Source organism: Chelonia mydas, chromosome 8, assembly GCF_015237465.2.
Source record: "Chelonia mydas isolate rCheMyd1 chromosome 8, rCheMyd1.pri.v2, whole genome shotgun sequence".
In the NCBI taxonomy this organism is placed as follows: Eukaryota; Metazoa; Chordata; order Testudines; family Cheloniidae; genus Chelonia; species Chelonia mydas.
The window spans coordinates 40,582,563-40,597,957 of NC_057854.1; the positions used below are offsets into that span (position 1 = coordinate 40,582,563).

Genomic DNA, 15,395 nt, shown 5'->3' on the forward strand with positions numbered 1-15,395 from the left:
GGCTGCCACATGGTCATCAGTACACACGTTCACCTCGCATTATGCGATCATCTCCCAGACTAGGGAGGACTCTGGGTTTGGCAGGGCAGTGCTCCGTCCCGAGTGTCTGTGAACTCCTACCCATCTTGAACAGATATAGCTTGGAATCACCTATTGTGGAATGCACATGAGCAGTCACTCACAGAAGAAAAGACAGTTACCTTTTCTGTAACTGGTGTTCTTTGAAATGTGTTGCTCACGTCTATTCCACATCCTGCCCTCCTTCCCGTCTGTTGGAGTTGTCTAGCAAGAAGGAACTGAGGGTGGGGGGAGCATGCAGCGTCCCTTATACTGTGCCATGGCGACGCCACTCCAGGGGTCGCTGGGGCGCTCCTCTATGGGTACTGCTAAGGGAAAAAGTTCCAGCACCGATGTACGTGGCGAGCATGCACACCTATTGTGGAATGGACATGAGCAACACATCTCGAAGAACACTAGTTACGGAAAAGGTAACTGTCTTTTTCTAATCCTTTAGTCATTCTTGAGGCTTTTCTCTAAACCCTCTCCAACTTATTAACAACCTTCTTGAATTGTGGGCACCAGAATTATTCCACATGTTCCTTCACACATTATTCCAGCAGCAGTTGCACCAGTCCCAAGTATAGAGGTAAAATAACCTCTCTACTCCTACTGCGATTCCCCCATTTATACATTAGCCCTTTTAGCCACAGAGTGACACTGGGAACTCATGTTCAGCTGAATATCCACCCCCACCCCCTCAGTCTATTTCAGAGTTACTTCTTCCCTGGATAGAGTCCCCCATCTTGTAAGTGTGGTTTACATTGTGTGTTCCTAGATGTATACATTTACATTTAGCCTTATTAAAATCACAGCTGCCAAGGTCTGTGCTGTATCATGAGTGACGTTTCTTCGTGGAGAGCAAAAGTCCCAGGTCTCCCCTCACGTGCCCTCATCCCTACTAAACAGTGGGAGGAGGACAAACCACTAGCTTGTAGCCAGACAGCCAGTAGTGGCAAGGCTTGGGGGAGTTCTGGGTTTCTCAAAATGTAAAGAAGGTTGTGGGACCTCATCTGGAAGGAGCAGTGGTGGCTACAAGAGGCGAGGAAGCGCCAGAACTCCTCTTGCCAGCCAGAAGAAGAAACAGAGGGTGTTAGGGTCGCTGAGCTCTTCCTCTCACCTCTGTCCACTTGTTAGGGTTTCCTCCCCACTCTGAAATTTAGGGTACAGATGTGGGGACCTGCATGAAAGACCTTATTTCTACCAGCTTAGGTTAAAAACTTCCCCAAGGCACAAATCCTTCCTTGTCCTTGGATGGGTACTGCTGCCACCACCAAGTGAGTTAGACAAAGATTTAGGAAAAGGACCACTTGGAGTTCCTGTTCCCTAAAATATCCCCCCAAGCCCCTTGACCCCCTTTCCTGGGGAGGCTTGAGAATAATATACCAACCAAATAGGTAAACCAGATTCTTAAAAAACAGAACTTTATAATAAAGAAAAAAAAAGTAAAAGAAGCACCTTTGTAAAATTAGGATGGAAGGTAACTTTACAGGGTAATTAGATTTAAAACACAGAGGATTCCCCTCTAAGCAAAACTTTAAAGTTACAAAAAACAGGGATAAACCTCCCTCTTAGCACAGGGAAAATTCACAAGCTAAAAACAAAAAGATAATTTAACGCGCCTTGCCTTATTTACTTACTCTTTTTGCAATATTGAGACTTATTTTAGAATGATTTTAGAAGAAGGAGTTTTCTGAGCTGATGCTTCTCTGCTTCCCAAGAGAACACAAAAACAAAGAGCACAAACAAAGCCTCCTCCCCTCCAACCTGATTTGAAAGTATCTTCTTTGCCCATTGGTTCTTTTGGTCAGATGCCAACCAGGTTATTTGAGCTTCTTAACCCCTTACAGGTAAGGAGGAATTCTAGGCTACCCTTAGCTGTATGGTTATAACACCACTTTCTTAGGAGGAGCCACAGAAGAAGGAGGAGAACCCCTAGGGAGGCACTAGGCGTTGGTGCTGCAGGACAAGGAGCGGATGAGCAGAGTCTCAAGGCAGCACTTCTTTGAGCAGCCACCGGGAGGGAGAGCAATGAGCAGCCTTTGCAAAGACACTGCTTCCCACTGCTCGTGGCCAGTGGACTGAGAGGTACTCAGCATCTCCTCCCTCCCAAGCCAGAGGTGTGGGGAAGGCTCAGACCTTCTATGGCTGTGGGCAGAGTTGGTATGGGGGAAGGGGCTCAGGATTCAGTTGGTTTCCATCAGACTTCATAACCCTTCCCAGAATCACTGCTTTCTAGGACAGAGTCCCCCATTCTGTGGGTGTGACCTCTGTTCTTCTTTGGGTGCTTGCTCATGTCCATTCCATTGTAGGTGTGTGTGTGTGCTCACCACATGTGCCAATGCCAGAAGTTTTTCTCTCAGTGGTATCCATAGGGGACTGGCTCTGGCACCCTCTGGAGTGGTGCATGTATGCGCCGGTATAAGGGGCGCTGCCGGGGCCCCCCCTGCCCCTTCAGTTCCTTTTTACCACCAGCGGTGGTGCTGAAATGTTCCCTTGCCTCGGCAAGCTTTACCTTTTTCCAGTGTTCACTATTTTGATTCTACTGCCCCTAAGAATTTCCAGCGAATTGGCATCTGGAAAAAGACCCATAGGATGCCCAAAATTGCATTTCAAGAATGTGTTCAAGTGAGACCTCAAAGAAATGGACATGGATGTGGACAACTGGGAAGATCACACTGAAGACCGCAGCCTTTGGAAACAAGAGCTTAACAAAGGTCTCCGGAGTTATGAGAGCAATGCAGTCCAGCTTAACAGAGGAGAAAAGAGCTCACAGAAAGCAGAACCCAAAGGGTCAAAACATTACCTTTAAATGTGACAGATGCGGCAGAGATTGTCTCTCTTGAGTGGGTCTCTTCCGCCACAGCCACAGCTGCCATAAAATCAACTGAGTAAATTCTTTACTCTTCTAGTAGGAAGAGAGCCTGAGACATAGAGGCCTGGTATGAGGCAGGACCTGCTAACAAAATCTGGCAAGAACAGGGCTGATATTGCAGAAATATGCATTCCTAAGAAGCGCAAGGCACAAAGTACTCACACAAACACATCCCGATATCAAGTGGTACCAGAACATCCCAATATCAAGAATGGTACAGAAACATTCCCCAAGGATAACAAGAACACACTGACCCCTCCTAAAAGATACGGTCAGAATGACAGTACATAATAAAGATGTTTTGATCAAACAAACATGTACAAAGTGGTGGGTGATAACTAGCCATGTCAGGGGGCAGTAACTAACTATGTCAGAGGTAGTACATAACTTTTTTGTATCGGGGTATAAAGATGCATCTCAGGGGGAGTATCTTTGTCCAGCCAAGGGGGGAATGGAAAGCCCTGCCATTCACTGAGCTGCATCCATTGTCACGGGCATACATGTCTTAGTATCCTCATAGAGTCTTCCAGATGCTATTACCATGCTTTGTCAACAATAAACCTGGCCTGGTGCCTTCGTACCTTAACAGATCTTGTGGTCGTTGGACAGTTCGCTCAAGGTCTGCTGTGCCGGCTGTCTGTGCAGAGCTGGGGCAGCACAGCGGGAGAACACACACATGCGGCCAAACATCTAACCACACCTCTCAGGGGCGCATACCCATGGTCTCTCGAGACTGAAGGATGCCTACTACTGTATATAGTTGTTAGAGTGTTTTTCTATATAGTTTAACAGTTCCCTTAGTGTTTAGTGTAGAAGTAGTTTGTTAGTCCCCTACGGGACTTAGCCCAGGCTTTAAGCCTTGTGATTGCTGCAAAAAAAACTATGCCTGTCAGTGATCCCCACCAAATCTGTCTATGGTGCTTGGGGAAAACCCACATGAGCGACAAGTGTCGCATCTGTAAAATTTTCAAGCTGAACACCAAAAAGGTGAGGGATATTTGGTTTCGAGAGCCCCTTATGGAGTTGGCCCTTGCAGCGGCCTCAAGCCAGCCAGATCAGACTCTGCCCTGAACACCGCCGCTTTGGTGCAGAGTGCACCGCTGGCACCAACCTTGGACTGGTGCCAATCCCGGTCCCTAGTGCTGGCTAAGAAGCAGAAAAAGCCTGGGCGAGGGTGGTCTTCTACATCATGTAAGGGGAAGGAGAGAGTCGGAGGCGGGAAAAGATCCATGCAGGGCAGCTCATCTCCTCCGGACCACAGCCAGGCTCCAGCATCCAAGGAGCTGTCGAGCCCCCTCCGAGACCCGCCTGCCACCCCAGGAAGTGGCAGGAGCTTCTAGCAGTGCCTTCCACACCGGAGGCATACCAGGCCACTAAGGGCATATTGTCCCTTCCTCACTGGCCAATGAGACTGTTCATTTTAGGGGCAAACCCACCTAGGGACTCTTTCAGGTGTCCCCGTCTTTACAACACCACTCCCCACTGCAGGCTGCATCCTGCCAATGGTCTTCAGAGCAGCACCATCAGCCCTCCGATAGGAGTTGGCTTACCTGCCAGAGTTCTGGCTCCGCTCCCTGGACTTTAGGTATTGCTCTCCAGGATCCCCGCGTTGATCACCAGCTGTCTAGCGCAGACCCACAGAGGTGCATCGCCAGTCCCCAAAGGCCTGGCACCGGTACCTTGAGCGTTTGTGTTGCTCTCTGGACTTGCGGCACTGATCCCTTGAGTCGCAGCGTTGGTCTCTGGAGTCTCATCACCAATCTGCGGATCATCGATACAGGTCTCCAGAGGCCCATCGCCAGTCTCCGGAGTCAAGACTCATGTCTCCCTGCTCCTGTTCCCATTCCAGGTCAACGGAGTGGCACTGCTGTCGGAGCGTGAGGCGTCGATCGCCAGGTTATCGTCGCTGTCGCTGAAGACACGGCACTGAGCGCCGACATCCTGGCACCAGTCCCCAAAAGAGGAACATGGGGACAGCCAGCATGGAACGGGCAGGCTGGTGGCAGCTGTGCTGCCCGGGTCCCTGAAACAAGTTTCTTCCTCAAGCTCGGACAGCGAGGAAGGCGCATTTCCTGTGGGCCAAGGTCACCCGCCAGGAGCATCGGGATTACGGCTGGCACTGCCAGTGAGTGCAAGGCCTCAGAGCTAGTGGCAGGCTCTGTGGCACCTCTCTTGGGGGTTTTCTCAGATGTTGGAGCATGTGCACCCGTCAGTGTCAGGGACATCTGAGCAGCAGTCGGCAACAGTCTCTTGCTCGCCCCCTGACTCAGAGGAGGAATCAGAGTAGGGTCCCCAAGAGCAGCCAGCCTCAGCCGAGGCTCCCCTGGCGGGGGAAACGGAGTTGACTGACTTGCCTGAGCCTGCCTTCTCATCCTCTACACCTGATGAGGCGGCAGCGGGGCCTTCCTTCACTGTTCCCCAGGATGATATAAAAGCTCACCAAGAGCTACTTAAAAGGGTGGCCGCGAACCTGGGACTAGAGGCTGAAAAAGTGTTGGAACCCTCCGACACCCCGTTTCACATGTTGAGTGCAGCCGCCCATGTGCCTCCCCATACAGCCAGGAGTGGCCCCACCCATGCACTGCCCCCAGACACCCCCTCTGTGGCTCCCCTTGTGTGGTGCTCTGGCTTGGGCTGGGGCCACGCAGCCTGCCCTCCCACTGCTCAAAGGCTGAGGCCACGCCGCCCACCCTCCTGGTGCTCTGGGGCTAGGGGCGGGGAGAGAGGAGGGGCTGGGGCCATACAGCCCACCCTCCTGGTGCTCTGGGGCTGTGGGGGAGGGCAAGCCTGGGGCAGGGGCTGGCAGCCACGGTGGGAGACCCAGGTTTGAGATCCTCATTCAGAATCAGAGAGAGAGACAAGGTGGGTGAGTTAATATCTTTTACTGGATCAATTTCTATTGGTGAAAGAGACAAGCTTTCAAGCTCAACACAGCTCTTCTTCAGCTCACCTTGTCCTCGCACCAATGGAAGTTGGTTCAGTAAGAGATATTATCTTACTCACCTTGCCTCTCTCATGTCCTATGACCAACACAGCTACAACAACACTGCAGATAATTCAGAATAAGAAACTTGAACACTGGGTCCCCCACATCCTAGATGAGCGCTCTAACCACTGGACTTCACTGAGGCTCTGGGCTCTGGCAGGGAGCGGAAGAAGCAGGGCCTCATGCGGAAGGGGTGGGGCTGGGGGCTAGCCTCCCCCAGCTGGTGGTTCACATGCCGCCCATGCGGCCGCCCCATCTAAGACGGCCTTGCCCATCCACGAGGGAGTGGTGAAACTGATCAAGGCCTTGTGGCAAACTCCCTCCTCCAAGCAGGTGGAGGGGAAGTGTTATGTCCTGGCCACAGGCTTTGAATATCTTAAGACCCACCCTTCCCCAAGCTCGCTGTCGTATCTGTGGCCAATGAGCACGACAGACAGGGACAGCTGGGCTTGACCCCCTAAGAACAAAGAGGTGAAGAGGCTCGATCGCTTTGGCAGAAAAATTTATTCAACTGCCAGCCTCCAGTTGAGAGTGGCCAATCACCAGGCCCTACTTGGCTGCTATGACTGTAACATCTCGCAGTCTAAGGCCAGGTTTGTGGATTTGCTGCCTGGCTCTTCTTGTTCCTGGCTCTTCTTGAAGAGGGCAAGACAGTGGCGAGGGCAGCCCTCCAAGTAGCCTTGGATATGGTGGACTCCACAGCCAGGACCATGGCTTTGGCCATTTCCATGAGGAGAGAGTCTTGGCTGCAATCATCTGGGCTGTTGGTGGAGTTTCAGCAGTTGATCCAGGACCTCCCCTTTGATGGCCTGGCACTATTTTCAGAGTAAACAGACAACAGATTACCTGTCCTGAAAGATTCTTGGGCTACTTTGCGCTCCCTGAACCTTTACATGCCAGCGCCCACAAGGAAGCGATTCAAACCGCAGCAGACCCAGATTCATGAGCAAATCCCAATCAGAGCCCTTCCGCAAAAAGGGCAAGGGCTATAAGCTCCGAAAGGGCCAACTGCCGGCCTCCTCGGCTCACTTGAGCCCTACCCGCCACCAGCCGGGTAACAAACAGGCATTTTGAAGGGTGCACTCGAAGGTGACCTCCCAGTCTGTATCCTGGATCCAACACCCCTTTTGTTTTCCAACAGTTTTGTCAAGGTTCCTTCCCCACTCTGAACTCTAGGGTACAGATGTGGGGACCTGCATGAAAACCTCCTAGGCTTACTTTTACCAGCTTAGGTTAAAACTTCCCCAAGGTACGAATTATTTTACCCTTTGCCCTTGGATTTCCACTGCCACCACCAAACTTTATCTGGGTTCCTGACAAAACGGAGTTTGGACATGTCTTTCCCCCCAAAATCCTCCTAACCCTTGCACCCCACTTCCTGGGGAAGGTTTGGTAAAAATCCTCACCAATTTGCATAGGTGACCACAGACCGAAACACTTGGATCTGAGAACAATGAAAAACCATTCAGTTTCCTTACAAGAAGACTTTTAATAGAAGTAAAAAGAAAAGAATCATCTCTGTAAAATCAGGATGGTGAATACCTTACAGGGTAATTAGATTCAAAACGTAGAGAATCCCTCTAGGCAAAACCTTAAGTTACAAAAAAGACACACAGACAGGAATATTCATTCTATTCAGCACAGCTATTTTCTCAGCCATTTAAACAAATCATAATCTAACACATACCTAGCTAGATTACTTACTAAGTTCTAAGACTCCATTCCTGTTCTGTCCCCAGCAAAAGCATCATACAGACAGACCCAGACCCTTTGTTTTTCTGCCTCCTCCCAGGTTTTGAAAGTATCTTGTCTCCTCATTGGTCATTTTGGTCAGGTGCCAGCGAGGTTACCTTTAGCTTCTTAACCCTTTACAAGTGAGAGGATTTTTCCTCTGGCCAGGAGGGATTTTAAAAGGGTTTACCCTTCCCTTTATATTTATGACAGGTTTATTGCCCCACCTCACTGCTTGGGCTTCTTTAACATCAGACCAATGAATGGTCAGCACTGTGGCGGGGGGGTATACCCTCCATTTCCTCTCTATACCTCCCTCCCACCTCCCCTCCCCATCCCTCTTCAGGGACCCTTCTCATGAGCATCTGCTTGCTCAGGAGGTGCAAGGTCTTCTGTGGGTGGGAACCGTGGAGGAAGTTCCACAGCATTTGTGACCAGTTCTGCTCTCTGCAAGCTCTCGACAATGGTTCACTGTCGAATGTCTTCCTCCTATCATGGTCAGGCAACCTGATGTATGCCTTCCCACTAGTCCCACTGATCCCACTATTTTTTTATTTGAAAGGCCAAGGGGGGGCCTACGCCCCATCCTTCACCTGTGAAACCTCAACAAGTATCTCAAGAAATTGAAGTTCCACGTGGTCTCCCTGGCCTCCATCATTCTCTCCCTGGATCTGGGATAGTGCTTCACCGTCCTCGATCTGAAAGTTGCTTACTTTCATATTTCGATATTTCACTGCCACAGAAGGTTCTGACGATTCGTAGTTGGGAACACCCACTACCAATTCACATTGCTCCCATTTGGCCTAGCTATGACACCAAGGGTATTTACGAAGTGCATGGTGGTAGTCTCAGCCTACCTCAGATGTCGGGGTATCCAGATCTACCTGTTCCTCAACAACAGGCTCATCAAGGGTTGCTCAAGGGACCATGTCCAACGCCGAGTCACAATGCTGCGAGCCACCTGTCAAGCACTGGGCCTGTTGATAAACGAACAGAAATCAACATTGGTACCAATGCAGAGGACAGAATTTATCGGAACGGTACTCGACTCTAGCTGAGCCAGAGCATTCCTGCCAGAGGCCTGGTTCAGGGCAATGTCAGATCTGATAACCCAGGTCACCGCCCACCCACTTACCACAGCCCGAGACTGCCTCAGGCTACTAGGGCACATGGTTGCATAAACTTACATTGTCCAGCACGTGAGACTTCACCTCTGACCTCTCCAGATGTGGCTGGCATCGGTCTACTCCCCGGCCAGACATCACCTGGACAAACTTCTCATGATCCCGCCACGGGTACTCACCTCCCTGCAGTGGTGGTCCAACCCAAATCCGGTGTTGGAAGGTGTGCTGTTTGTGAATCCATGGCCCACAGTGTCCCTGATTTTGGATACCTCTGACCTTGGTTGAGGAGCGCACCTTGGTACACTCAAAACTCAGGGGCTATGGTCTCGAGAGGAGCTGTCACTGCGCATAAACGTCAGAGAGCTCAGGCCCATCCGCCTGGCTTGTGAAGTGTTCCTTCCCCATCTGTCCAGTTGTGTGGTGCAGGTGTTGACAGACAACACAGCCTCCATGTTCTATGTCAGCAGACAGGGAGGAGCTCAATCATTGGCCCTTTGTCTGGAAGCCCATCGGCTGTGGGACTTCTATCCCACATGCTATCTGCCTGGAAGTCTCACACCTCCCCGGCATCAGGAACATGCTGGTGGATTGCCTCAGCAGGTCCTTTTTCTCTCACTATGAGTGGTCCCTCCACTCGGAGGTCGTTAGTATGCTCTTCCAGAAGTGGGGAACTCCCCCAGTGGACCTGTTCGCCACCAGACAAAACAGAAAATGTCACCAGTTATGCTCTCTGCAAGGTCTTGACAATGGCTTACTATCCAATGCCTTCGTCCTGTTGTGGTCAGGCAACCTGATGTATGCCTTCCCACTAGTCCCACTGAAGATCAAGAGGGACAAGGCACAAGTCATTATGATCGCAGTTTGGCTGCACCAGCATTGGTTCAGCACGCTCATGGACTTAGCAGTGGGAGCCCTGTGGACACTTCCCAGCTGCCTGGACCTGCTCTCTCAGGATCACGGACAATTACCCAAACCTCGCCTCTCTCTACCTCACAGTGTGGTTGCTGAGTGGCTGAAGCCCGAGGAACAAGCCTGCTCTAGTCAGGTGCAGCAGGTCCTCTTGGAGAGCAGAAAGCCCTCTACCAGGGCGATGTACCTGGCAAAGTGGAAGCGCTTCTCCTGATGGGCGTTGGAGCGGAATATCTCTCCGATCCAGTCGTCTCTACAATCCATCCTAGATTACCTGCTTCACTTAAAGCACCAGGGCCTTTTATGTTCATTGATCAAAGCCATATCAGCCTTAGCGGCCATATCAGCCTTCCACCCTCATGTCCCGGGGTAGAGCTATATTCTCACACAAGGTAATGTTCAGTTCCTGAAAGGCCTTGAAAGACTTTTTCCGCTGATTTGGGACCCAATTCCCCAGTGGGATCTCAACCTAGTCCTCTCCAGACTCACTGGCCCTCCCTTCAAACTTCTCGCTTCCTGCTCCCTTTCACACCTGTCATGGAAAGTTGCATTCCTTCTAGCTACTACCATGGTGAGGTGAGTCTCTGAGATTAAAGCCCTCACCTCAGAGCCCCTGTACCCGGTGTTCTATAAGGATAAGGTCCAACTGCATCCCCATCCGGCCTTCCTGCTGAAAGTGGTGTTGCAATTCCATGTCAACCAGGATATCTTCCTCTCTGTGTTCTGTCCAAAGCCTCACACGTCCAACGAGGAGAGGCGTCTGCACACCCTAGACGTCAGGCATGCCATGGCTTTCTACCTGGAGCGCACCAAGCCCTTCCACAGATCTACTCAACTCTTCATTGCAGCGGCTGACAGGATGAAGGACCTCCCAGTGTCTTCTTAGAGGATTTTGGCTTGGATCACCATCTTCATCCGTACTTGCTATGAGATAGTGCAGGCTGTGCCTTCACTGATAGTGAAGGCTCATTCCCCAAGGGCTATCCAGGACATCTGTAGAGCCATGACGTGGTCACTGGTACACACGTTCACGACGCACTATGCCAGGGGTCGCCAACCTGTGGATCCGGAGCCACATGCGGCTCTTCAGAAGTTAATATGCGGCTCCTTGTTTAGGCACTGACTCCAGGGCTGGAGCTACAGGTGCCAACTTTCCAATATGCCGGGAGGTGCTCACTGCTCAACTCCTGGCTCTGCCATGGGCCCTGCCCCCACTCCACCCCTTCCCATGCCCTCCCCTGAGCCTGCCGTGCCCTCGCTCCTCCCCCTCCCCCCCAGAGCCTCCTGCATGCCACAAAACAGTTGACTGGGAGGTGTGGGGATGGAGCGGGAGGTGCTGATCACCAGGGCTGCCGGTGGGTGGGAGGCACTGGGAGCTGGGGGGAGTGGGAAAGCTGATAGGGGTCTGCTGACATATTACTGTGGCTCTTTGGCAATGTACATTGGTAAATTCTGGCTCCTTTTCAGGCTCAGGTTGGCCACCCCTGCACTATGCCATCACCCAGCAGGCCCAAGATGATGCTGGCTTTGGCAGAGCCGTGTCCATGAACTCCTACCTGCCTCCGTAGGTACTGCTTGGGAGTCACCTACAATAGAATGGACATGAGCAAGCACTTGAAGAAGAAAAGTCGGCTACCTTTCATAACTGTTGTTCTTCGAGATGTGTTGCTCATGTCCATTCCATGACCCACCCTCCTTCCCCTCTGTCAGAGTTCCGTCAAGAAGGAACTGAAGAGGAGGGGGCTGGCAGTGCCCCTTATACCAGCACATATGTGCGCCACTCCAGAGGGTGCCAGAGCCGGTCCCCTACGGATACCACTGAGGGAAAAACTTCTGGTTCTGGTGCATGTGGCGAGCACACACACCTACAATGGAATGTAGATGAGCAACACATCTTGAACAACAGTTACAAAAGGTTACCGTCTTTTCCTCGTTCCTACGTGTGTGACCTTGCATTTGGCTGTGTCAAAACATGTTTTGTTTGTTTGGGCCTGACTTACCAAGCAATCAAGGTCATAATCTCTCAGTGACCTGTTGCTGTCATTATTTACCACCTCACCAAGCTCTGTGTCATCTGCGAACTTTATCAGCAATAAGTTTATTCTTTATTCCAGAGCATTGATAAAAAAATTGAGCAGCATAGCGTTGAGAACTAATTCAAACAGGACCCCTCTGGAAACACCCCAACTCACTGATGTTTCCCCAGTAATAATGAAGGGCCAGATCCTAAGGTGGTGACAATTGGCATAGCTCCGTTTAAGACAATGTGTCCACATCAGTTTACACCAGCTTGTAGTGGCTTAGCGGCGGGGTTCCTCCCTCTCCGGGTCCATGGGAGGCCACGCTGCCTCACTATGTCTACCATGGGGGATTAGTGGGGCAACAAGAATCTATAGCTTCGGTCTGTGTTCAGGGGGGTGAGCAACAGACACAGTCAGGGTAGCCCAGGCCCTTAGTAAGGACAGGGTAATGAGTCTATAGCTTGGGCCTGTGGTCAGGGCTGAGCAACTGCAATTAGGTAGCCCTGGGCCCTCAGTCAGGGTGGGGCAATGCAGGTCTATGACTCAGGCCTGTGTTCAGGGCCGAGCAGCAATGGGTTCAGGCAGTCTGTCTCTTGTGGATGGCCGACAAGCTCTGGCCTCTTGCCCGAGAGAGGGGAGACTACCACCCCAGAGTTAGGGGTGGCAGGGGGGACGCAGGCACACCCACTCCATTACGTCCTTGCCCAGGACCCTAATAGTGGAAGAGTGGTGTGCCACGGAGTCAGCGGGGATTCTGACCACAACATGCTGACATAAGCTCAGGTGGTGCTGCAGCCAGACTAGGGTCGGCTGCCCCTGGGCCACTTCCCAACTCCCCCTCGGGTTGTACCTGAGTCTGTAAAGGGCCCTCCCCAAGTCGTCAGGGTAGAAGGCCTGCGGCAGTCCTGGCAACTTTTCTGTGGGCTGGGCAGCATATGGCTCCGGCGGCCCTGAGATCTATCAGTTAGTAGTATTTGATCCATTTAATAGGGACCATATTGATTTTTGTATAGTGTTATTTTCAATTAGAATGTTGTGTTGGCTATTTTTGCAGCAGTTAAACCATTCTGCAGTGGAAACGTTTTTGGCTCCTATACAGGGTCTTTCGTTCTTGAGGCATCTAATTAGATACTGCTAATGGAGTAGCTGCTACGGAACACTGCAGCGGTCATGTGTTCACAGTAGCTTGCACACAGACCTTCAACATTAGTATCTGTTTTATGAGGCGAGGGAACATTAGTCAGGGTGTCATGCTTTATTCACTATATTTGTTAAAATTCCCTTGAGCTTTACGTTTTACCGTGGATAGCCACCTGCGACTGACAGAAAGCAGTGGGCTTACCAACTCTTCTTCCCAAAATGGCACCTCTTAAATTGAAGCAGCCATTTTCCTCCCCTTCCTCCTAAGTAATTTATAGCCTTATTGTCAGACTTGGACATAAACCCTGCTGTTGGACTTGAATCTGTGATCACCTGTCTCAGATTTGTGCTGCAAGGTAATCCATACTCACAATTTGTTGGTGACCTGGTTTCATGTACAGTTTAGTGTTGAATTCAGTGAGCCTGTTTGTTGATTTCCCTTTTGTGTGATGTGATTTATTTTTCCCTTTTCAGAGCTCTACAGGGGAGAAAGCAGATTCTCAGCTGATGGCCATGCCAAACACAGACCCCAGCATCAGGTAAAGTAGGACAAATCCTGTCCATCTGGATTAGTGGTGTTTAGATATTCTGTTTGGTTATTACCTTACACTTACCTGTTCTCTCACCCACCTCTGAATACCCCATTTGGCTCTCATAATTTGCCTCAGACTCCCTCTACATCTATTGGCAAAACTACTGACCCTTATTAAACTAGTGTATTTGAATCTTTCTGTTCACTCTGTGGGGTGTTTAAGTTGGAGAGACCCTCATGTTATGGCTCTACTTTCTCCTTTTCCTCTAGAGTTTCTATCAATGACTCTTTGAGTCCTCCTCTCGCTCCACTGAGTCCCCTCCTAAGAATAGAGAACCTTCAGAAAAAAGCATAGGGCCGGTCTCGGTGAGAAGTCCATTCATCAATCCAGGCCCCAAGCTAGGAAGATGCCTGGAGGGCTCTCCGAGAATATTCAAGTGCTCAAGAAGGCTACAAAGTGTAGTAGCTCCAATAAGGGAAGGGTTTCTTCTCCTTGAGAGCATTCCAGGAACTCTCAACACAGGAGAGAAGGCTTCTATGCTAGGGCCAAGAAAACCTAAAACAGACAAATAGCTCTGTTATCTTCTACTGATCTTCCCTGCCCACTCGCCTTTGGAGGAAGGGGAGTTTTCAATGTCTTCTCCTTTACAGGATCCAAACAGTGAGACCAAAACCAAACTGACAAAAAGAAAACATGTTTTATTGGACCAAAAAGATAATATCTCACCCACCTTGTCTCTCTAATATCCTGGGACCAATACGGCTACAACACTGCAAAAAAAAAAAAAGAAAGAAAATGTGTCCTTTTTAAGAAGGCCTCCAAACCAAATCAAGCCAGCAGAGTTTCTGATTGTAGGAAGCAGGCAGGCTTTCTCCCTTTTCCTTAGGTCAGGGAAGGAACAGCTTCACCCAGTTAATAAGGCCCTTATCTCAGAGCCTTGAGTCTGAGCAGGCAAAGTCTCTAGAACTCATATCAGGCTTATTGATTAAAAGTATAGCCAAATGACTGACTACACTTGTGTTTTGTTATGAAAAATGTTCACGAGGCCAAATAAGCAAACTTAGCCAATTTTGTTGCTAAAAGCAAACAACAGTGCACCATAGGAAAGAAAGGGTTACTATATTACCGATCCTTCTGGGCAGGTGTTTCTCACAGTTCACCTTACACAGAAGGTGTGTTCCCTAAATAGGCCCCCAAACTACCTATATTCACAGTAGACCTGATTACAAGTTAAAAGCACTCTATATGTCACCCAAGTCTACTCTTCACCAATCAGCTTGTTAGCTTCTTTTTCTGGTACCATGGCACATGGAAAGTGTAGGGGACAATTTCCTGGTGCAAGTGCTGGAGGAACCAACTGGGGGCAGAGCTCTTCTTGACCTGCTGCTCACAAACCGGGAAGAATTAGTAGGGGAAGCAAAAGTGGGCGGGAACCTAGGAGGCAGTGATCATGAGATGGTCGAGTTCAGGATCCTGACACAGAGAAGAAAGGAGAGCAGCAGAATACAGACCCTGGACTTCAGAAAAGCAGACTTTGACAACCTCAGGGAACTGATGGGCAGGATCCCCTCGGAGAATAACATGAGAGGGAAAGGAATCCAGGAGAGCTGGCTGTATTTTAAAGAATCCTTATTGAGGTTACAGGGACAAACCATCCCGATGTGTAGCAAGAATAGTAAATATGGCAGGCGACCAGCTTGGCTTAACAGTGAAATCCTTGCTGATCCTAAACACAAAAAAGAAGCTTACAAGAAGTGAAAGATTGGCCAAATGACCAGGGAAGAGTATAAAAATATTGCTCTGGCAAGCAGGAGTGAAATCAGGAAGGCCAAATCACACCTGGAGTTGCAGCTAGCAAGAGATGTTAAGAGTAACAAGAAGGGTTTCTTCAGGTATGTTAGCAACAAGAAGAAAGTCAAGGAAAGTGTGGGCCCCTTACTGAATGAGGGAGGCAACCTAGTGACAGAGGATGTGGAAAAAGCTCATGTACTCAATGGTTTTTTTGCCTCTGTCTTCACG

At 50.1% G+C, this 15,395-nt stretch overlaps 1 protein-coding gene across 12 annotated transcripts in view; it reads left to right on the plus strand.

The window, feature by feature from the left end:
- Positions 1–15,395, plus strand: part of ATF6 (activating transcription factor 6) — a 386,674-nt gene that overhangs the window by 165,323 nt on the left and 205,956 nt on the right. For all 12 annotated transcript variants that reach the window (XM_037907733.2, XM_043552969.1, XM_043552971.1 and 9 more), the window contains one exon: positions 13,318–13,382. In XM_037907733.2, the coding sequence (XP_037763661.1) occupies positions 13,318–13,382 (65 nt within the window). The remainder of the gene's footprint in view (positions 1–13,317; positions 13,383–15,395) is intronic.